This window comes from Botrytis byssoidea (assembly GCF_014898295.1).
Source record: "Botrytis byssoidea strain MUCL 94 chromosome Unknown BBYS_003, whole genome shotgun sequence".
In the NCBI taxonomy this organism is placed as follows: domain Eukaryota; kingdom Fungi; phylum Ascomycota; class Leotiomycetes; order Helotiales; family Sclerotiniaceae; genus Botrytis; species Botrytis byssoidea.
The window spans coordinates 2,091,196-2,114,488 of record NW_024065844.1 but is presented as its reverse complement, the minus strand read 5'-3'; the positions used below and the strand labels follow the sequence as shown (position 1 = coordinate 2,114,488).

General features: G+C 38.6%; 5 protein-coding genes across 5 annotated transcripts; 1 reads left to right on the top strand and 4 right to left on the bottom strand.

The window, feature by feature from the left end:
* Window positions 1-153: 153 nt before the first annotated feature.
* On the bottom strand, window positions 154-2,684 carry EAE97_002050 (uncharacterized protein). Its single transcript, XM_038872561.1, has 3 exons — window positions 2,474-2,684; window positions 673-2,395; window positions 154-620 (listed from the first exon to the last, which is right to left on the bottom strand). Exons 1-3 carry the CDS (start codon window positions 2,479-2,481, stop codon window positions 432-434), a joined length of 1,920 nt encoding a protein of 639 aa, XP_038737119.1. The 5' UTR covers window positions 2,482-2,684; the 3' UTR covers window positions 154-431.
* Window positions 2,685-3,763: 1,079 nt separating this feature from the next.
* On the bottom strand, window positions 3,764-5,614 carry EAE97_002049 (uncharacterized protein; the record flags this gene model as incomplete). The annotated part of the gene is made up of 1 exon (XM_038872560.1): window positions 3,764-5,614. One exon carries the CDS (start codon window positions 5,612-5,614, stop codon window positions 3,764-3,766), a length of 1,851 nt encoding a protein of 616 aa, XP_038737118.1.
* Window positions 5,615-9,336: 3,722 nt separating this feature from the next.
* EAE97_002048 (uncharacterized protein) lies at window positions 9,337-9,974 on the top strand (the record flags this gene model as incomplete). The annotated part of the gene is made up of 3 exons (XM_038872559.1): window positions 9,337-9,392; window positions 9,454-9,511; window positions 9,570-9,974. 3 exons carry the CDS (start codon window positions 9,337-9,339, stop codon window positions 9,972-9,974), a joined length of 519 nt encoding a protein of 172 aa, XP_038737117.1.
* A 203-nt stretch (window positions 9,975-10,177) lies between these two features.
* Window positions 10,178-11,242, bottom strand: EAE97_002047 (uncharacterized protein; the record flags this gene model as incomplete). Its single annotated transcript, XM_038872558.1, has 2 exons — window positions 10,178-10,693; window positions 10,748-11,242. The coding sequence occupies 2 exons, from the start codon at window positions 11,240-11,242 to the stop codon at window positions 10,178-10,180; spliced, it is 1,011 nt and encodes a 336-aa protein (XP_038737116.1).
* A 994-nt stretch (window positions 11,243-12,236) lies between these two features.
* On the bottom strand, window positions 12,237-15,615 carry EAE97_002046 (uncharacterized protein; the record flags this gene model as incomplete). The annotated part of the gene is made up of 4 exons (XM_038872557.1): window positions 12,237-12,485; window positions 12,540-12,926; window positions 12,981-13,403; window positions 13,453-15,615. The coding sequence occupies 4 exons, from the start codon at window positions 15,613-15,615 to the stop codon at window positions 12,237-12,239; spliced, it is 3,222 nt and encodes a 1,073-aa protein (XP_038737115.1).
* Window positions 15,616-23,293: the final 7,678 nt, after the last annotated feature.

Sequence of the window (23,293 nt, the reverse complement as noted above, 5' to 3'; positions counted from 1 at the left end):
ACGTGATTTGGTCAATCTCACATGGAAATCTCCGTACGTGGATAAGAAATCATCAATTCAATATAAATACAGTGAGTGGTAGATATAAATAATGAAATTGATACACCAAGCAACCGGTGACTTGCTCTATTTATTTATTCTTTGAGCATCAAGATCACTACATATATCTACTTACTTGTAAATAAAGAGGCAGATCATAGGAAGAACTCTGTTTTATTGAGATGGGTATCTTTTTTGATAATCATCATTTTGTTTACAAATTTCCTATTCTCTCAAGTTTCAAATGCACTTTTTGATCGCTTTTCCAGGTGATATATCCCCTCCATGAACCCCATCCCAAAAGAAGGCGCGCTAAAAGCTACCCCTCATTTTTACTACGAAAGCAGCTTTAAGAGAGCCCAAGAACAACGAAAAAATAACTAATAAACAATTTATGCTTCATTGACCTTAGCCTCCAAGACACTCACTGCATCCGGTCCACTCTTTGCTGCAGTGGTAGGTTTAGGAATTGCAAGGCCGCCGTTCTCTTTTTGTGAGTCATCAGAATTAACGTCACGGCTGGTGCTCACACCATTCTTACCCTTGAGGAGTAATGGTGTTGTAGGTCTGCTTGCCATGAACTGTAATTGTGTTAGATATTTATGAATCAAGTAATGATGCGAGATGACTTACGTTTGAAGCTGCACTCAAGAGAGCAATCAAAGACGATTGAACAACATCCTCGTGAACTCCAACACCCCATACTTTCTGCTTAGAGCCTGCAGCTGTACATTCGATATAAGACGCAGCCTTGACATTTGTACCAGCACCAACAGCATGCTCTTTGTAATCTGCTACCTCGAGATCAATACCTAAGCTCTTCAAAGCATTTGCCAAACTAGAGATGGGCCCATTTCCTATTCCTTTCAATTCGCGTTCCTCTCCTTCAATTGAAATGACACCTTCGAATCGACGCTTCAAATTCGTCGTATCTTGTGTCTTACCTGGAGCGGGTGGCACGGGCGAAGCACTTCTGTCGGTACTGATAGAGTAATCGACAAGGCTGAATCTTGGATTGTGCTTGAGGTAGTAGGTTTGCTCGAACAAGTCTTGAATTTCCCGTGAGAGAAGCTCGCGGCTAAGTTCATCCGCACGCTTTTGAACGACTTTGCTGAAAGCAACTTGTAATCCTCTTGGGAGATCAAGCTCAAGATTTCTTAAGATAATCCAAGCAGCTCCACCCTTACCACTCTGTGAATTGACACGGATAACAGCCTCGTAAGTACGTCCAATATCCTGAGGATCGAGTGGAAGATATGGTACTTCCCAGCGGTTCTCATCTCCGTGATTTCCCTTCTTTCGGAGTTGGAACCCCTTCTTGATTGCGTCTTGGTGAGAGCCACTGAACGCACACACAACCAAGGAACCACCATAAGGAGCTCTTGGGTGAACTGGAATCTTATTGCTGATTTCCACGACATCAATGACCCGCTCAAGATCCGAGAAATCAATGCCAGGGTTGATGCCTTGAGTGTAGAGGTTCAAAGCCAAAGTGACCAAATCTACATTTCCTGTTCTCTCTCCGTTTCCGAATAAACATCCCTCAACTCTGTCAGCACCAGCCATTTGTGCCAACTCTGCAGCTGCAACAGCACATCCTCGGTCATTATGTGGATGTAAGCTGACGCAAATCTTTTCTCTCTCTGTAATATTTTTGCAGAAGTATTCTATCTGATCCGCGTAGACATTTGGTGTTGACATTTCGACTGTTGCGGGGAGATTGAAGATGATTGGATTCTCTACTGTCGGACCCCATGCCTCCTTGACTGCCTCACACACCCGGATCGCATAGTCTGGATTAGTATCCGAAAAAGTTTCAGGACTGAATTCAAAAGCCCACTCAGTACCGGCGTGTTCGGGATCGTCCTTTGTAATGGATCGAGCATATTTCGCACACTTGACTGCCAATGCCAAACCTTCTTCCTCGTTTAAGCCAAATACAATTCTCTGGAAGCATTCGCTGGTAGCAAGGTAAATGTGTAAAATAGCCTTCTTGGCGCCCTTAAGGGAGTCAACGGTTCGCTTCATGAATTCTTCACGACACGGTGAGAGAACTTGGAGCCAGACATCATCAGGTACGACACCGGGAGTTTCAACAAGGCGTCTGGTGAAATCGAAATCTGTTTGCGAAGCAGATGGGAATGAGACTTCAATTTCCTTGTAACCAAGCTCTACCAACATCTTAAAGTATTTCCATTTTTGTTCACCATCCATAGGGTCGACTAAACTTTGGTTGCCATCTCGTAAATCTGTGCTGAGCCATCTTGGAGGTTTATCGATGGTTTTGGAAGGCCATTGTCTATCCGCCAATTGAATGGGAGGAAATCTCTTGTATTTCGTTGAGGGATCTTTAAGCCTACGAAGAATCCAGAAATTAGAATTATATTCGGGACATTGAAGAGTTCACTGCGACTTGTGTAAAGCGATGACTTACATGGGCATCTTGACAAAATCGCGGGGTTATATTTGATGGATTAACTTTTACTTTCAAGAACTTTCCGCTTTGGAATTGAAAATTGGTTTAATCTTGCAGATCTGAAAGGGCGATCAGAAAAGCAATGTTATTGAGATGATTTGGTTAAGAGAATAAAGCAGAAGAGATAAATGGGAATTTATAAGAATTGTCAAAGTAAATAATTGAGTCACCAATCATAGAATAATCGGAGACTCACTCAAACCAATTGCAAGTGACGCTATTTCGAATAAATTTTGTTAAGCCGATCGCGGGGCGAGGGGAAATTCTGCGATTCAACCAATCAATTCTCCGCCCATCATTATACCTAGATTTAGCCGTTGTTCTTTGTTACCTTTCTGTTACTTTCAGACCCAGTGTTACAGGGAAAGTCTCGGTTCTTAATACAATTATTATAATAGATCTATTAACGACGACAACTTTACTCAACTACCTACTAATGAGCAACTACCCATACAAATATCTATATATCAATGGAAATAGAGATACTCACAGCTTTGAAGATATATCTATAAATTTCCGAAATAGTTAGCCTCCATGGCAATGGCACCCGGTAGACTAGCGGAGCTTCATTTATTAACCGACTAGTATTCCCAGTATTTGAATTTGCTCTACTGGTATGCATGTATGACATGACTTCATTTTTGCAGGGCGTGGATGCATAGCGCCAATCAATCCCATAAACATAGCTAGCATGCAGCAAGTATCACCCTAGATGTAAATATTTACTAGATAGATATCTGCTATCACAATATCATATAACACAACATCACAATCAGAATCACCAATCACTAAATGACAAAACGCAAATCTCAATATCATGAATATTTTAAATAATTCAATTATATCAAAAAGACAACTACCTCTGGCCGACTACCTTTCTTATTCTATGAACGAGTAGTCCAATCCCTTAATGCCAATTCTGGATATCCCAATGTAACAAACTCCCCGCTAAAAGCGAATCCAGTCTTCCGTCTTCCGTCTACCATCTCTCTTCTTTCTCTCATGCAATCATAATATGATCTATATACAAAGTGCAGGCGTGGTCTGGTCTGGTAGTATAATACAAAGCTCTCCCATAAAAAGTATTAATTGTGTCCGAGAATCGAAGAAGAAAATATTTTTGACCATCCACTCATTCTGCACCACTCGACTTGCCATCTCTTGGGTTATGTAATCCTTTCTTGGATTGCTCTTCTTGGTATCTTTAAAACGTATGTGGGAATGTATCCCTAGGAATTATTCTCCGCATTACCAAGTGAAACTCTCCTCGATAAAATCTACCACCCCATGTTCTTGGACTTCTCTCACTGCTTCTCTGATGCTGTCTTGCAACGCTCCTGGTCCACAAACGGTAACGCACATGGCGCCCACTTGTTCCCTAACTTCAGTCTGCAACAACAGGTTGATATTAGGTCTACCAGGCAACATTTGGACTGTGGCACTTGGGGAATGGATCTCCTTTGGATTCTTAGGTTTCGTGACGAACAACTTGATGGTGAGAATGTCGCGACGTCCTTGCATGCGCAAGATTTCGTCCATCCAAGGTCGCACCCATTCAAGATGTTCGACGTCACGGATGATCCAGACGAGTAGGACCTTTTTGGTGGCGATGGTACCATCGTTGTAGCCTTGGATAAGGTGTTGAACGTAGGGAATCTGATGCGTGATTCCGGAGGATCCGGCGAAGAGGACTGCGTGACCGTAAGAATCGAGAGAGTGGTGTCCAGCATAGGGTCCTTCGAATGCAGCCTTGAGTGTCAGAACACGTGGACTGGCGACTTTAGCTGCGTCGAAGAGACGACGGGTCAACCCAGTTTGCGCATGGATGACAAAGCTGATATCGGTTGTTTGTTCTTCAGAAACCATTCTCTTTTCGTTGAGTGGGAGTTCAGGGGAGAACTTCGGGCGATGGGCTACCCAAGCGATGGAGAAGGGATGCGACTCCCAGAAGTTGAGTTTGGCGAAACGAAGATAGGCGTGAGATCCAGGTTTGACATCGAGCTTCTTGGGCAGATGCATGGTGACACGGCAAGCATCTCCAGGCATGGCTTCGATGGAGGCGGTGGTCCAACCTTTGGTACTGTAGTTGCACCAGATAAGACGAGCCATTCTGAATACGCGATCAGCAATCCAGAGGAAGGCGACGGCGCGGATGTAAGGTTTCTGTGGAAGACTTGGGATGTCGCAATGAATCCAAACACCGGCGATGGCTACGGCAGCGAAGATAATGTGAAGATTGAGGAAGGTTTCGTAAAAGGCATGACGAATTGGGGATGGGGATGTGAGGAGAATGAGGACAAAGGAAGCAGTGCCCATCATTCCGTAAGAACAGAATGGATCGTGCATAAGCTTATCCCAAACACCAGAGAAACCGGTGTCTGCGTGTTGTACATATGCCCAACATGACGTGTGTACAAGAGCCTCCAGAACGACTATCCTTCCCATCCATCGATGCAATAAGTTGTAGGTATCAAAACTGATTTGAAGCCATCCGATGAGAGGGTTGTTGCGTCCGGCAAGAATGATGAGCGCGATCATGTTACACACAGCGAGAACACCAGATCTTCCTCGGAGCTCAGCTACGATTGAATATTTGTTTTCCCTGCTGTAGTCAAGAACAAGGGTATAGGCAACGTTCATTGAAAGGTAAACGATCAACAGTAGTGCGTGCCATCTTGATGGGAGGGTTCCCATATTGACAGCTGACGACAACTTGAATTCTCTGTTGTGACGTTTATTCCATAGCGGCGCATACAATAAATGCTTCTTGACCTTCCACCAACTCGATCTATTTTCCTGAAAATATCGTTGTTGATTCGCGTTACTATTCATCCCTGTCATGTGTCGCAAATGTGACTTTGCTCGATGCATCATTCTAAAGACAAGGATGATCAAAGCCATGATTCCTAAGCACCACCATAAAACATCTCGTAGAAGGTTGTTGACAGATTGATTTACTCCATTCAAATCGGTTGCGTACATTCCTATAGTGTTACTTGGTGTTGCAGCTGCTTCTGTTGCGGTTGCATGTTGTAAACTTGTGGTGGTTGCGGTGGTCGCTTCAGCTGCAGCCCTGCGCAGAAGATCGAGGGACTCCATGTCGATATACTTTTTTTTTTTTGCTGTATTTGAAACGGATGTAAAAGATGTCTTTATTGTTGGGTTTGAAACAATGTAGAAGACCTTCTATGTAAGTCTCTGTGGAAGCTGTTGGTTGGTAAGTAAATCGGGTTGGTATATGGTCGTTGGGTCTATGGGATTCGAGATTTGAGATTTTGAAGGTCCCATCGAGGTGCGAGAGGTCTTTACTTACGATAAAAATCGAGATTTATTGTCCGATTGTTCTTCTGCTGTTGTGTCGCTAATATTTATCTATTGTTCTTGATCTGGGAACAAAGTAATGTAATTTTCAATAAGGGACATGCTGTGAGGGTCGAAATGTTGCTTTGTTCCTGAATATAAAAAGAGTGATTCAAGATCCAAAATAGAAATGAACGAATGAATGAATGAATGAATGAATGAATGAATGGCGGAATTTGTTCGATTGATTGTAACAATGAATGTGAATGGAGAATGATTGGTAAATCAAAGAATTAGTCTCCAGGACTTATAAAAGCAATATCTCGAAATAAACTCGAGAGTGAAAGAGTGAATAAAATAAAAAAGAGGACTTTGTTCAAGATACGAACGAAGATCTCGAGAAAGTAATAAGACCAAGACGATCAAGACAAACCAAAAGATTGCGGCGACAAAGAGTTGATGTACTACTACTACTGTTATGTCTATTGTGTACGTGCTAGGTATATTTTTGGCTTGTGTCTTGGTATGCGCTGCGGGGATCCCTTTTTCGAAGGTTTTGGTGGATTTGGTGGATCGACCAGATTCAGTCTAGACAAAAGACCAATTTGAGATGTTGGTACCGATGGTTTAAATTTTGATGGTGGAAGGGTGGATGGAAAAGTAGATGGAAAGTGGATCTTTTCTTTCCATTGAGCGCGAAAGTTATGAAGAATGAATCAGATAAATTGCAATCAATATAAAATTCCATCCAAATAGGAAACGAAGCCTCCTCGTAAATAAAACCGAGTAAGAATCGCTGCAGGGTTCATCAGGACATGTGTGTGAATAGCTTCGAATTGCGAAACGAAAAGCCCTGCTGTCGTCGTATTATATGAGGAGATGAGGAAAGAGATGGAATTTCACCCACTTTGTCAACGAAGTGGTGATGGTGGTGATGAAACAAAGATGGAGTGAGGAGTGAGTGGTGAGTGGTGAGTGGTGAGTGGTGAGTGGTCAACGTCTGAGTATGAGTAGATAGATACCTAGGTAAGCAAAGCAAGGAATGGATTACGAGGGAAGAGAAGATAGATTTCATGTAAATATCATCAAATCCGACCTGTACAGATACAGAAATGGAGCATGTCACCAATCAGTAGAAAATTCATTAATACACAAGAGTCTGTTCTGGGTATGAGAGAGGAAGGGATGAGAAGAGACTCAAGAGAGACCTAGAATGAAAAAGGAAAATAGACGGTGGATGTGGATGTGGATGCGGATACGGCTATACGAATATGCAAGTATCAATACCAATATCAATACTGATACTAATACCAAGATCTGCCTTCTCCTACTCATGTATCGATCTTCCTCTATTGCTCTGTATAAAAATGCTACTGATTAATCTCGTGCCTGAGTCCTGACAAGCCAAAAACTGCCAAAGGAATGGAAAAAGAGTGGTGGTCCATTCACAACCAACCCCTGGACCGTCATCCATCAGCCGTCACCACTTTCAGCCATCACACAGCATTTGGGATATAAAATGAGATAGCCGCAGCGTATCATGCCAGTCGAATCCATAATGGCGTTGAGATTAGTCTTGGGCAGTTCGGAATGGGACCGAATCTGGGCCTGTCATTTAATGAATATAAGCATTACCTCTCTCGTGGTTTTGAGTGGAGACTGATAAAGTTGTTCGGATATGCACGTTGGAACTGACCAAAAGTAAGTGCAGGTGCAAGGTTGGACATGGACAACCTTGGAAGGGAAAGAAAAAGAGAAAGAGAGAAAAAAGAAGAACGTTTGGGTGCTTTGATCTCCAATTAATCGTGGCTGATGATAAAGACCAAGAATCATTGGATAATAGAAAGGGATGGCTCGAGGATAGGGAGTGACTAAGGCAAAGAATGGTAACATAACCGACAGCACAGCCAGTCACGACTGATTCCAATTGGTTCCGATGTTTTGAAACCAAGACGCACCGTTGTTCGTGATCCACTCAGGGGTTTCTGTCAGGGGTAAAGAAGGAGAAACGATACATAGAGATGAGATGGTCAGATTTACATCATTTATATATCACGATTCACGATAGATCTTTGCGAAGTTGCGAACCCCTACGAAGTAGTAACTCGTGAGAGGGCCCACGGAGATATTGCCGTTGTCAGAGAAGAGGATGAAAGATAAAATGAAGGGCCAAGACGAAACACCTCCAGGGGAATAGATTGAGAGACGTCAAAGCTTGAAGTAGATGTATGCCGCGGATAGGATAGCCGCTGGTTATCATTGATGCATGCTTGAACTCCCTCCTTCCATAGGATGGGATAGGACCAACAAGTTTTCATGTCTGTGAGTACTTTCGTCCGTGGAAAGTTATTAGCAGCCGTTGGGTAAAGTGTGCGAAGCTTCTATGAAATTCGTAATTCGGTTCGCAGTCGAGGGTGTTTTGAATACGCCATATGCTTTGTTAGTTGACACTCGCTCGGGTGTTCATCAAATGTTGTTCTGCATATAGCATCCAGGTCGTCATGGCTGTCATTAACTGGAAACTAGTTCATGCACCATCATATCATCGTAGGCAAAAAGATCATATCAGATTAAGCCTTCCGAGAACAGTGAAGTGACCGAGTCTGCATTGAATCACTCCTTGCTGGCGACGGAGTACGGCAAGAATCCTTGACTACATCTATTCTATTAGGTCTTCCGTTTCAGTTGAAGGTTGGTGCATGTAAGGTTAAAGTAGTATCGCAGTAAGATCCTTAACTTTTTCGATGGGTACCCCCAAGAAGATGCTTGATCGAACCCTCGAGCAAACGACGTTACGACAGTAAGATCTGTAAAAGAACCCCCTTGAATCATTCAACATGCAATGTGCTATCAAATCACCACTTACCAATTCCGCAGCCGCTGACCGAAACCCGAGCATCCGAGTATCTCAAAGTTATCTCAAGGTAGGCACGAGGATGCGCCAAGCCTATCAAACAGAAACGTCCGTTAGTTTCGAAACCGCCCAAAGGAGCAAAGTGGAAATAAAAGAGACGATAACCCATGAAATCTTACAAAATCTGGGTACTGATTTATTGGAAGAGATGAATAGGCGTCCTGGGCACGAGAAGTCTAGGATTGAAAATCTCATGATTTTGGTACAAAATCAGTACAGTATGCTTTGTCGGATCATCATATCAAATAGATAGACCTAGATTTTAACCTTTTTCTGTTCCTTTCATCAAAAAAACGATGATGCACATGTAGGTGAAGCTTAATTCGGTTGATCGTTGAGTTTATTGGAATTGATCATCCTCGTGTGAACATCCAGAGTCCATTTTTATTTTTTAAGTTGAAATCCAAAATAGCCCTGGAGGCTAGCTTCACTTCAGCCACTGACGCCTTAAATGTGGCTTGGGGTCATGGATAAACAAAGCTCCGATATGAGGCCATAAGGCTCAAAACATTCCGATTTTCAGCGAGCCTTAAGAAATTCCAAGCTCGTGAGGTCACAATTGTAAATTATATCTTTCAAGCAATTGATTCCTCCTACACCAGTCAAGATGGGATCTGGAGCTTCGAAACCTGAGGAACCTCCCAAGGCACAAGTATGGTCTAGGTAATTCTTCCCAATAATGTATACATCTTTCCTTCAAGCAAGCTCTAATAGTATCCGGCAGTGAAACACCTGTAAGGTTCTCGGAACAACTCATAGATTCTTTGCAATCGAGTTCTGAGGTAAGACTCTCTCCCAGATCTAGAGGTTTGAGAACACCAATTTAACCTACTTCAAAAGTCCGATTCTACTCGTGCCAAAACTCTCGAACTCCACATCCAAGCCCGCGTCGCCAGCGAACTCAAGAAACTCCAAGAGCGCGCCAGCAAAGATTTCGAAGAATTAACCGCCAAACTCTCCACCGAGGAATCTTCACCCCCATCTGAGGAGAAATCTGCAGGTGATAGCTTAAGGAAACTAGGCAGAGATGCGGTTCAGAAAGATGTGGAGGGCTTGAGGAAGAAGTTGGAACAGAGGAAGAAGTTACAGGAATTAGATGAAGGGGTTGAGAATGCAAAGAGTGCAGTGGTAAAGTGTTTGAGGGATAACGACAGGAGGCCCTTGGATTGTTACAAAGAGGTAGAGGCTTTCAGACAAGAGGTTAGGAGGTTGGAGGGTAAATGGGTCGAGGGTATTGTTAGATAAGGAAAGTATGACTATTCAAGGGGAGATGGGAAGGATGCCGTATAACAAATTTCGAATGAAGGGGCGAGGGCGTAACGATAAAAAGAAACCAACGAAGGTTTTCAAGGGCCCACCGTGTATAGAATATGTGTAACAGAAATAATGCATGGCGTGGAAGTTTGGGTATACTATCATAGATCATGTGAAGTATCAATGCATCAGATTCAAGTCTCGTTATAATCTACAGGTGCTGAGTCTACTAGAAGCTCTGCAGAGTCCTGGTTCTCAGATATCCCACTCCTTGCCTTTGCTTCCTTCATTTCCTGGGCTCTCCTCAACCCTTCCGCACGCTTCCGTTCCTTTCTAGCCTGAGGATCCTCCCAGTCCTCCCCATTTTCTCCTACCTTTCTCTTCTCCACGGGATTCATTGCCTCGTTCAATAATACTCTAAACCTCTCGATCCTTTTCGTGTTCTCTTTGAATCTTTCATTAGAAATTCTCATCAGCGTACTTAACTGCCCGTTATCGACAAGGCAAACTCCTTGATCAAAAGTCTCGTGATATACACCAACTAATGATTCAAGCGTCAGACCCATGCATCTTATTCCTAACATCGGAGTTGCTGGCTCGGATGTGGTAGATATCAGGTTCAATGCGCCGCTTTCTCGGAAACCCGCTTGTAATGCAGCTGATAACACTTTTTGCGCTTGCTCCAAAGATGCGGTAAGGACATGTAGGATCTACTTAAACGTTAGCATTTAGAACCCAAGAACAGAGTAGTCTAATCAACATACCATGGGCTCAAATTTAAAATGAATATGCCGTAAACCTCTTTCGTCGCTCTTCGGGAGAGAGATTACAGAACCGCCATCATCCACCCGCATTCCCAGCAGTTCACAAAGAGTTCCTTCATTCTCTCGCCGGCTCAGTGCCTCGTCTTCAATTGCGTCGTGAGAAACATATAACCATTTCCCACCACCTCCCTTTCCACCAAATCCGGCAGTCTTCTCGGCTCTCACATCCGGAATACCATCCATATCAGTCTCGTCTTGAATTTGAGGTTTAACTCCATCGTCAGAATTCTTCTTCCCTTCCAAAAATACGCTCACTCGCCCAGCACAACTACTAGTCGTGACACAACCTTCAAGAGAATTTATTTCATCTATTAATTCTCGGATGCCTTCATCCACGGACCCTTTGGGAGATAGGTCGTCATATTCATCTGTAGGAACAGCAAGCTTGCTTAATATTAGCTTCTTCTTGCTGATAAAAGATTGAGGTAGAGACATTTTAACTCTCTTGTGTCTCTCATGTGATGGAGGGGTGAAGAATTGGTGGGGGAATGTATGGATCATGAAATTATTGGGTGGTGAAGCGAAGGGCTTGGGTGGTTAGTGGCCGAAGATATCCCGAGACATCTCAATCAACTTTCACATATTCCTTTTCCTTTCCTTTCTCTCATCTTATGCAGATGATGATACTCATCCAATGTTTTCCAGCCATCAGATGTCTAAACTTATTTTCTATCTGGATCTAATATCATCAAAAAAGCTCTTCACCTACATCTTCCTCGCATAGAGATGTGAAATTTCGTTATTGGTAATTACACATTATTGAAAACTTATGGTATTGAATTTGTACTATCTGAATGGACAACTACAGAGCTGCAAATATCAAGATGTCATTAAAATGACCTCAAGAAGCGAGGCAGCCAAAGAAGAAACTTGACCCAAATCATCATAATCTCAAATCGAGTATCCCAATCAAATGACTTCAAAAACTCAAATCCTTTTTAATGATTACGCAAATCACTAAAGCATCGATAGCTGTCGTCATGAGAAAAGTATGCAAGAACAGGTCATGCAAAATTTGACGTTCCAGGTGAGACCAAACATGCTGGAGTTCTCTCGATAGTAAGACCCTTCAGGATGCGAATAGAAGGATATCAACAATGCTGTTCCTTCAATGATATGACGATATTTCGATGATCTCGGGAATGGCTTCACGATTCATCAAATTGGTGGTAGATAGATGTAATATGAGGAAAGTAGAAATTATGAACAATCGAGGACAATCGAGTATTTCAGAAAAATTCAAGTCAAGCTGTTATGATTTCCGGGAAGATTCGAAGAACGAAACTATCCAGATATCAAGCTTACCTGACGAGAATGTTGTGAAATGCCTAAAAAGTTCGACAAATTACGTCCGAGAATTGAAAGAAATGCGAAGTGGTATCTGAAATTAGAGATTAAGACGTATCACTGCTTGGTAGGTACGATTCTATCAGCTAGATGGCCTGGCCTCCAAAGCTGGAGTAAGTGCTCTTCGAATTGCTGTTTCAAATGCAGCCCACTCCTTCACAGCAAGTTCAGCAAGAGTCAAATCAAGGCAATTCGTGTAATCAACAAGCGTATCAAGATTTCCAAAGAGACTTGGGAGGCGAGGAACCTCTTCAGCTCTGGCTGCAGCCTTCTCGGCCAAGGTGAGTTGCTTCTTCTCAGTAGTTGCATCATGAATAAGCTTGACATAGTACTATGATTGCTTAGCGTGTGCTCTCAATTAATCAAGATTTCTCGAGAGACTTACCTGAACGAGATCATACGCAACATCCTTTCTTGGTCCAATGGTCCAGATATTGCTCCAGAGATCAGCTTGTGGTGGAACGCCACACTCAAACGCGGTTGTAGGATCAATTTTCATCTTATAGACAATGTTGTCTTTCATACAGGGACTGAAACCTTCGCATTTAAGGGCAGTACGCCAAACTCGCTTCAACAATTGTGCGTTGAGATTGACTGGATCATCATTGTTGTCGACACGTTCAACAAGTAACCCAAGCAATTGCATCGTGGCTTTGTACAATAGCTCACGATCTTGGCAAGTAACGTGATTGACCATTGCCCAAGGAAACTTGATCAAGGTGCTGACAAGACATTCAAATGGTCGTTGAGGACAATCTTTAGAGAATGGGGACTGTTTGATATCAGTATAATTCCGAATCACTCAGGCAGAATTATGGTTACTTACACGTTGTGGGGACTCAACATGCTTAACCAGCATAACCAACTCTTCACGGCTGACGAACCCCTGGAAACCAGAGTTATACTTGTCATTCTCATCACGCTCAATAATCGTGGGTTTGTTTCCGTGCCACTCAACGTTCTTGGCTTTCGGAAAGAGCTGCTTCATCAACTCTTCCTGGGAAGACAGCTCGACTTCAACGTGGCGCTGCCCAAGACGACCACCTCTGCCGCCCATGCGATTCATATCGAAACGCGTGATTGCATTTGAAGCCTCAGTGAAGCTGACAAACTCAACATAGGCGTCAAGTGTCTTGCTCGTGACGCGCTCCATTATAATGTGGATGGGCTCGTGGTCATTCGAGGCGGCAATCTTTGCGTTGCGACCGAGAAATGCAAGAATCTCTTGTCTTGTCACACCATATGGAATCTTTGAAAGAATCAGTAATCGATTTTTATCATCAGCGACAATGACTTACGTTTTTGATTCGCATGACACCATATTGCACAAGCTTAGCTTGGCGGCAGTACTCCTCGAAGGGCATGAATCGCATGTCAAGAGCTTCTTCGGCAGTTGGCGTAACAGTACCATTTCTAGTCAACTCGCGAAGCAAGGGGCTCATACCACCAGCATCTCCGTAACGAGAATTTGGGCTGAAAGGAGCAAGTGTGGTGACAGGATTGAACGGATTAACGCTAAGAGCGCGTGGGGTAAAACCACCTGGGATGGCGTCGTGGGAACCATTGATTGGGCAATGCTCTCTACCATCGTCGTAGTTCGGCATCGTAGGAGTGTTGTCAATTTCAGCAAAATTCTCACTTGTGACAGAGCTTTGGCGCGAAGCACTTCCACGAGTTGGTGTATTTTGTACCCAATCGTTAATGTGCTGAGCACGATCTACAGATGCGGTGATGGATGTGCCGCGATTAGATCGAAGCAAGGGTGTGAAGTTAGGTCTCGGTTCGGAAGCAGGAATGGCAGCAGATAGTGGGCGACCGTTGGACGATACAGGTGATTGAATGCCGTTGCTACTCTCTTGAATGGGCTCACTCTCCTCACTTTGGAGGCTTCGCTTTTGCTGTTGAGGAGTATGGACAACAGATCGAGGATTGTTGCTAGTCGCTGTGTAAGGCTGGTTGCCAGTATTGGGTTTGGAAACATGGGTGTTTTGTGCTTGAAATTGTGGCTTTGGAGGAAGCGGGTGATGAATGTTACCGACAGATGCAAGCGAGGTGTACTGTGCGTTACGAGCATTGGCAGCCATATTGTTATTGTTGGCTACAGCCGAGAAACTCCCATTAGAACGATTCTGTTCTGAACCATTGTGGCCAATTCCACCAGTATTGCCGATATTACCGACGCCGCTGCCATGGCCGTAACCGACGTTCTGAATGCCGTTCGGGCCGACACCATTTGGACTCATGCCGCCAAGGCTGAGGTTACTAAATTTCAAGTTGGATAACATACGCGAGGCTGAACTTGGTGTAGAATTTGGTCCATGATAATTGCTACCACCACCACTGTTGTAAAACTGTGCTGGGTTCATTCCAATTGGTGGAGCAGAATAGGTCTGGTTGTACTGAGGACTGTAAGGATTGGTAGGAAATTGAGTCGCAATTTGTGGTAATTGTGGTCGCATGCCCATGTTCTGCTGTTGGAAGTTAGGTTGGGATGGAGAACCACCATGCCCGTTGAAACTGAATTGATTTTGATGTTGGTGCTGCAAATTTCCAGTGTGAACGGTGCCCATGTGAGGGTTTGAAGGACCTCTGATTTGGCCATTGTAAGGTGGTGATTGATATGCATTGTTAGCACCACTGAAGGAATTCATGCCATGCATGCCGTTCGTATCATTCAACCCCATGGCAAAATTTTCTTGTTGATAAGCTTGCTGTTGCTGCATCTGGTATTCATTCTCATGACCATAAGCTCTAGCAGAAGCACCGCTCACCATGGAATTTTGATTGGCAAATGGTTGAAACTGAGCGCGGCCATTGCTAAAATCAGGTGCCACAAAAGGTGGAGGCTCAGCAAAAGGACTTGGATCGCACATCTCAACTCCACCACTATCCTCATAATCGGATGGCAGGTTCCATGGGAGCGGTACCTGTGTTCGGAAGGAATCGTTTGAATTCGCTGAATCCTGACTTGTATTTTGAAGGTTTGCCAGAGAGGGCGGAAAGCCATGCGGGTTGTTGTTGTATTGAAATGCGTTTGGAGCTGGCTGACCAGTGGGCAAATTAAAGGATGCCATGGTCTCAGTGAAAGGTGCTTTCCGCTTGTTAATTGAAACAAGGATTTGCTGTTGTCGATCTATGATCTGTTGTTGATAAATAAAAGGTGTTTTATCGACAAAGGCAGGTGGACGAAGAAATAGACAAGATGGAAATGAACGAGGTGGGTGAAAAAATGATGGCGTTTCTGCAAATTCAAAGGATGTTGCAAGAGGATTCAAAGAGAGCAAGTTATTTTGTTGTATTGTCGGATACAAAGGATTGATCGTGTAAAAAGAGGGCGATGGTGGTGAATAAGTATTTGAATTGTAGTACCGCCATTCACTTTGTGCATGGCTCAAGCGTAAGTTGTCGCTAGGGGGACCAATTCCCCAATGAGGATCGCCGCTTTGAAAACTTGAAATCATCCTCAAAATCCCCAACTTCAGACGTGAGCAACAAGTGCCAAAAATAGTAACAAGCACTTGACAAAGGAGAAGGACAATAATCAGAGTATTGATCTCAAATCTTACCTTGACAATGCTTGATGGATGGTGTGTTGAGTTGAATCCAATATCTGCATCTCGAATCTTTCTGGTGTTTTGACGAGAACGAAAAGTAATGGGAAGGAGAAAGCAAATTTATGGCAGTCAGTGGTCAGAAGCACATCTATGTGGATGCACACAGATCATATTGTTGACTTAAGAGCCATTCTTGAGAATATGGCTGTACATATGGTGCAGCAAGATCATCAGAAGTGGTTGATGCATTCTTTCAGTAGAAGCATCTGGGTTGCACATGAAAGGGGTGTTTCATGCATAGAATTCTGGAAGCTCTTGAGAATGTTGAGAATTAGGGAAAAGCAATATGACATTCATTTTGAGCGGTCTAGTATCTACATATAACATGTATCAATGTCTGGATTGATTTCTAATCTGTTCATCGTGCATACATACCAAGTCATCTACGCAAGTCATAGCATCTCATTTCCTTCTCTTCATTTAGTTGATTCCTTAAGCCAGCAAGACTTGTGTGTATACTACGCACGAACAAAGTTCTAATATGAAGAAAGATTGGTAAAGTCTATAGATCTAGTGGTTTTGACAATAGCTTTGATTTGCTTTGTTCATTGTCCGTGTCTAGATCAGAAATAATGCTTACTTGGAGTTTTACTAAGGGTGACATTGAATACGGATTTACACATCCTCCACCCACGCTCACACTTAGAGACACTCCAATCGTCTATAGTTCTCTTTTCTCGCTGATGATAACAATCGGTGGTGGTCAAGCCTTTTTTTCTTCATGATAGTAGGGCGATGTCAACTTAATAATATCGGTGATGCCAAAGCACATAAGCTGATTGGACAGCAGTTGTCCCAGAATTATGGCATGGCCATAAGAACAATTCATATGTAGCAAAAAGCAAGTAGAGCTTTCATTTATTCTTATTATCCTTCAGTTCCTAGCAAACATTCATGCGTGACGGACTCCATATATCGCCAAGATAATGCCGTGATTCATACTTGATGTCAGGCCTGGGATTTTTAGGGTTTCCCACACCTCTCGCCTATTTTTAGGGGCAGGTACGACTAGAGACGTCCCAACCGCGATGAATATACTTTCAAAACTGTTTGAGAGGAGTCTATCAACTAATGCTGTTTATTTAAGACTCGGCTCCTACACTCAAAATTCAGTATCATGAGTCGATACTTCACGTCACATTTCCATCGGCATTATTAACAAGAAATGGAGTTGTGTAATGTGAGCTTTTGAATCCATAATGAATAGGTTTATGATTCAAAGGCGGCAAAATGAGTTCGAATTTGATCCATCTGTCATTTTTCCACTTAGTTCTGACTGTGCAAATACCCACATTCATCGTTTCGTGGCATTGATTATCTGTCCGTCAGTCTCTGCCCAAAAGCAGTGCTTCTGTCCAAGCCCTTAAAGAATATTTGCACCAAAGGACCCCAACACCGGAACATCGAGATCACGCTTGCTTAGCCGGTGTATGCGAGATGGGTGACACGTAGCAATTATAAGAACAGACTGACAAGTATTCTTGATAGCGGCCCAACTAGGGAGTGTAATGCGGAGGTCCTTGCCACGGTAAGCATATGAAGTATATGGTAGTTGGCACGACCCTTACAGGCTGTGAGCAAATGTAAGAACCAAACATAGTATTCTTAGAGCTCCTTGTCAGAGAGACCACTGACTTGCGATCTCAAAAAAGTAGAAAAAGTTACTTATATGGCATTCAAGGGTATTATCGTGAGCACCAAGGATATCGTAGGCTTAAAACGGAAGAATCACGCCACCGTATCGCTGTGGCGAGAATTATTGGGATCCGCAATCCCAACCATGAAGAATCCTCCTTCAGTTTTGCGTTTTAAAGCTCGTATAAATAGACCCTGTTCTCTCACGAAAGACCTACCTTTAGAAGATCTCTCAAGTCAAGTTTGACTACTTAGTTGTGTCTATTGACAGTGCTTCTCTGAGTAACAAGACAACTTTCTCGAATGCCCGTACAACGGATGTAATGCCGATACTTGATGTTATAGTTATTGTCAAAACGTTTATAATAAATTTTATATGATTTTTCACAAGGCCATCAGTCGGTGTAAGGACTCACGGGATAATACAAAAATAAACTTGTGATTATCTTTTGATATATTGAATCATTTATTTTAGGAATTATTATACTTTTTTAATAGAAATGAAACAATTAAAATACAAACTCTAATATCAAACAATTGAAGAATAATTTATGAAAAACATTGAAAATTGAGAAGTGTCCCGTCAATCCATGCACCCGCTGGTGGGCTTTGAAATAGTAAGGCGAAATAATGACGGCTTTTTTAGCCAGTAACCGGCCAGAATTCATGTTGGCTTCAAAACATAATGCCACGGCGAATTCGAATTCTAACGAAGGTCTTTTTGAAAGCTCTGCAATATTTATGAAAACAAAGATATTGATTCGTTTTTAACCTCTAATTCTCGTTCCAGGCTGTCGCTTAATTGAAGAAGCCCCCATTTACTCCCAACCTTGACTCACACGATGATCTTAATGAATTGAGGAAGTTAGATTTCTTTGTGAATTCAACACCAATTGAGTATTGGAAGCAATATATTTTGCTCTCTTCAATATTGCAACAGTAATTCGAGAAGTTCTAGACATCGCCGTTTGCCGGTATCGTGACTAAGAAATTTTCAAGGCAAGATTTGATTTATGTAGCACTAAAGATGTCATCCGTATGACCCGCTCATTCTTCACATTGTTAATCTACCTTCACCTGCTTGGTACACTGCAAGTTAAATTTCTATTTTGTCAGATAAGCCTCTTCTGAGTAAACCGTCATTGACCTAACATTCTTTTTTCACAGCTCTGCCATAACTCAAATCACAAAGGTAAGCGATAATACTACTAGGAACAGAATTAAAAATTAAGCGGCACACAGTAAGTGACTCAACTTTGGGAAATCTTCTAGTGTAGATAGAAGTGGCTTGGATGAAGTTATGCTTCATGACTTGAAGAGTTTCTGAAAATTTATAAGGCCAGCCGGTCACGCTACCAACAACGAGACTTAAATATTAGGAATTAAATAATACATATTAACATACAATAAAAAGCAGCTAAGTTTCCGGTGCTATCTTTTTAACTTTTCTTGAACATGCAAACCAGATACACATCCAACTGCAAAGTAAGTGTGAAATAGATAAGTAACACAAGCATCTCAAGATCGTGTAGCTCTTTTGACCCCAATAACTCGACCGGTGCGAAGAATCAACATCCAAAACCCTTCATGAACACCACAGACAAAGCAGACAAGAAACTCACATGCACGCCATCTCACTACTAGCCATCAATTGACATTCCACAAGTCTATTGGTGGAAGATCAATCTCAAGAATTGTCTCTTACAGGTCTCAAACTTCTATATACAAATCAATTTAGAGGTCCAAGTCACACTACAATACAGAAACAGCTATTCTCCAACTTTAAAGGCATCTTGACTTAAGTCACGCTTGCTAAGAGCAACTTGAGGAGTTGTTGTTGTTAAGTCACAGTTCCTGTAAGAGTTGAGGCCCCGGCTTATCGCACATTTAAGTGAGATTAGGGTAGCCACCTAATTTCATATACCTTATTTTAAAAATTCAATTATTATTCTAAAATTCATTATCTTAAATTCAAATTCAAAATGGATATTAAACATAATTATAAAGATGATAATTATGAATTTTATCAAAATTAATATATTTCTTAATATTCTAAAGTTATTCAAACTAGGATTAATAGAAAATCCTAGAAATAAATCATTTCAAATTTAGATATATTATAATTTATTATAAGAAATATAATTAAATTTAGTTTAATTAAAAGAATTTAGAAAGGAAAAGCTTATTAAAAATCTATAATAATTATTAAAAAGATTTATTGAATTATAAGAATAATTGCTAAAAATTGAAGTGGAAGAAGAATGATTTTTGAATAGATTAAAAATATACTTGATATTGAGGTTTTAATATATATAATTTAAAAGGAATTATATTGATATAAATATAAAAGATATATAATATATTCTAAATTTTTTATCTTAAAAATATAAGTAAAAAAGAGGCTAGATTTTATACATAAATATTATTAATAGGAAATTAATAATATTATTATTATTAAACTAAAAAAAAGGAATTGAAGATTAATTATATAATCAGACAAAAGCATTTTCGAATTAGAAAAAACGAGTACAATATAGATTACTAAAAAAATTGATAAAAAGAAATATATTAATTATATTAAATTAATATATTAATTAGAAAGGGTATTAATAATAATATAGAATATAATTAACTAAAACTATAAATCTCTATTGATCTTTTTAAAAATATTTAAGAGTAATAAAGATATCATTTTTAAAGTATATATATAATAAATCCTTAAATCTATTATATTTCTATTATTTAATAAACTAAAATCTGAATATATATTTATAAAAAATGATTTTAAGATATATTCTGGGTATATTTATAGAACTCGATTGGAGTATAATATATAAGATTTTAATTAGCTATTCTCCTTTTCAGATTTTAATCTAATTAAAAAAGTATAATAATAAATAAAAAGAAACTAAAAAAGCTATTATTTATATCTATTTCCATAAAGGAATTAAGATATAAATTACAAACTTTTTAAAATAAAATAAATCCTTTAGATTTTAGATTATATATTAAAAGATTGATTTATAAGATTGAAAATATAATTAAAATATAAGAATTAATTATTATTTATTAATATAATACTCAAGTTTTATAAGATTATATTGTATAATTGATTTATTATTAAATTTTAAAAAATTAGATTGAAAAATGAGTAGTATACAATAAGCCGGGACCTCAACTCTTATATTCCTTTATGAGTCTCTCAACTGTGAGTTTATTATAATAAATTGAATCTATAATGAGACGTACACAGTCAGTTGTTCGGAGAGGAGCTGACATCAGCCCACTGAGCGAGAGAGCATATTTATGACACCATCAGCTGAATTACCGCCCATAAAAGAGGACCTCCAGCCTTAGCAATTCTATTCATAAATAAAGATATTTATTAATTATATAGAGATCGTCTCTATAGTGACAGAACACATAATGAATGAAATAGATAATTTGTTATTATAAGAAGTTCTTTCTTATTTTAATCGTACCTAGAAGAAAGTGTTTTTAAAACATTAATATAATTAATTTAAATCTATATACTCTAGCAAATTTATCTTAATTAGAAAAAGAAAGAAAAAATTCATTTTAAACCCCCAATTTAAGTTTTATTCAATTTCTAATTTTTTATGATAGAATATTATTTTGGTGAGGACTTTGTTATAAAATCGCTTAGTATATGATGAGCGATAGTCTCAACTCTTATAATAACAAAGTTTTTGATTAAAAGACAATCAAAAATAAAGTAATATAGGTTATCGATAAACTTTTCTTTTCTTTGAATTTTCGATCGATATCTTTTATTCATTTGAGTTTTTATATTCACTTGATTTTTTCTTCTAATCTCTATATATACTTAGCGAAATAATTGAGAATATAAGAATCAATTCCATGAAACACCTCGATTATACCTGTATATAGAAAGTCTTTTTAACTTCAATCTATTATAATTCTTTCGAAACTCATTTAGTTCTTGTAATATTAATATCAATTCGATTATATTGATGAATAGAAGGAATATTAATTATTATAGATTTTCTTAGTAATGTTATTAGAAAGTATAAAGTATTTAAAATAAATACTATTTCTATTCTCAAATATTATATTTTTTGTTAGAGTTGGTGTAAGGTAACAACTAGTATAAATATAGATCTAGAATAAAACTTTTTATTAATTCTTTTAAAATCTTTTTCTAAAACTATATATATATAAATTCTGTAGTATTAGAATAATATTAATTTAATATTAATTCCATATTAATACTTATAATAGAACTCTTTTTCTTAGATTTTTATTTTTGAAAACTTCTGAAACTATTTAATAATCAATTATTATTATATTATCAAAATCTTATTAAATTTTATATAATTATATAATATTTATACTCTTATTTTATAAGATTTGGTTTCTTTAAAATTTTCAAAAAAACTATATTATAATATAAGAGCATTAAAAACCAATTCGAAATCTGAAATTTGAAGTTTGAAAATTTTGAAATATTGAAAATTTCCGAAAATAGAGGATTTAAAGAATTCTATAAAGAATTGATTTGTTTTTGATAAAATAATGTTTTATATTTGATAGAGTTTTACTTTTCTCTTTTTGGTTTTTATTCTTGAAAATATATAAAATTTTATAAAATTAGAATTTGATAATTATTTGTTAATATATAGTATTCAAAATTTTGTTATTTTGAAAAATGATAGAATTTTATAAACTAATTAAACTAATATTTGAAATTCTGAAAATCTATAGAATTTTAAAAATAATAGAATTTCTTGAATTGATTAAATTAATATTTTTAAATTCTGAAAACCTGAAAATTCTAAAAAGAAATTTGAAATATTAGAAATAATCGAAAAAATATAAAATTTTATTAACTTTTTATTAAATTCTCAAAATCTAAAAGGAATCTTAAAAATCTCAAAAAATAATAAAAATCTGATATATTTGGAAAAATCTAAAAAATTTGAAAGGTTAGAAAATATCTAAAATCTAAAAATCTAAAAATCTAAAAAATCTAGAAAATTCAGAAAATAATTTGAAATTCTAAAGATTCTGAATATAGTTTATTTGTATTTATTATGAAACAAGTTTAATAAAATACTATTTTGTTTTTAGTTATACATGAGCTACTTAATATAATATTGATTATTTGTAGTGAGCTTCAATTAATAAATCTAATTATTTATAGAACAATCAGTTAAACTATTTTTTATATAAAAGATTTTCAAAATATTATAAAAATTTCTATTTTTTCCAATAGGATTTATAAAATAAGGATATTACTAGTATTTTATTGTTAGAGTAGATACTAGCAATGAATCAACTAGGTGAAATGTAGCACAAAGACTTTTCATTAATTCTTCTAAACTTATGAAAACTATACAATTTATATATGTGTGCGGGCGCCCTTCGGCACGCAGTAGGCCCGAGGGCTTACTATCACGTACCTAATGGAGCCCTATAGTCCATGACCGTAACATTTATAGATATTATTTAAAGTAGAGTTTTGTTTTATAGAAAAAAGTTCTTTTTTTAATATTTTTTTTTTTGAAATGATATTAGAGATATATTATAAAAATATTTTATAAGCATTTTTAAAAATTAAAATTGAAATTAATTTTTTTTAAATTTAAATTTAATAAAAAGAGGGGATATTATAGTAATCTAAATAATATTAATTTGAATAATATCAATTGTATACTAATAATATATTTTAGGTATATTTTAAGTATATTATAGTCTAATTGAAGTGAGATCTTTGAAAGAATTGTTTTCAAAGTTTTTAAAGCTATTCCTAAAAACCAATTATTAACCTATTTTTGAAAAATTAAATAAAAAGAACTGTTAAAGCTGATACAAAATAAGAATCAATATAAATATATATTTAAAATAA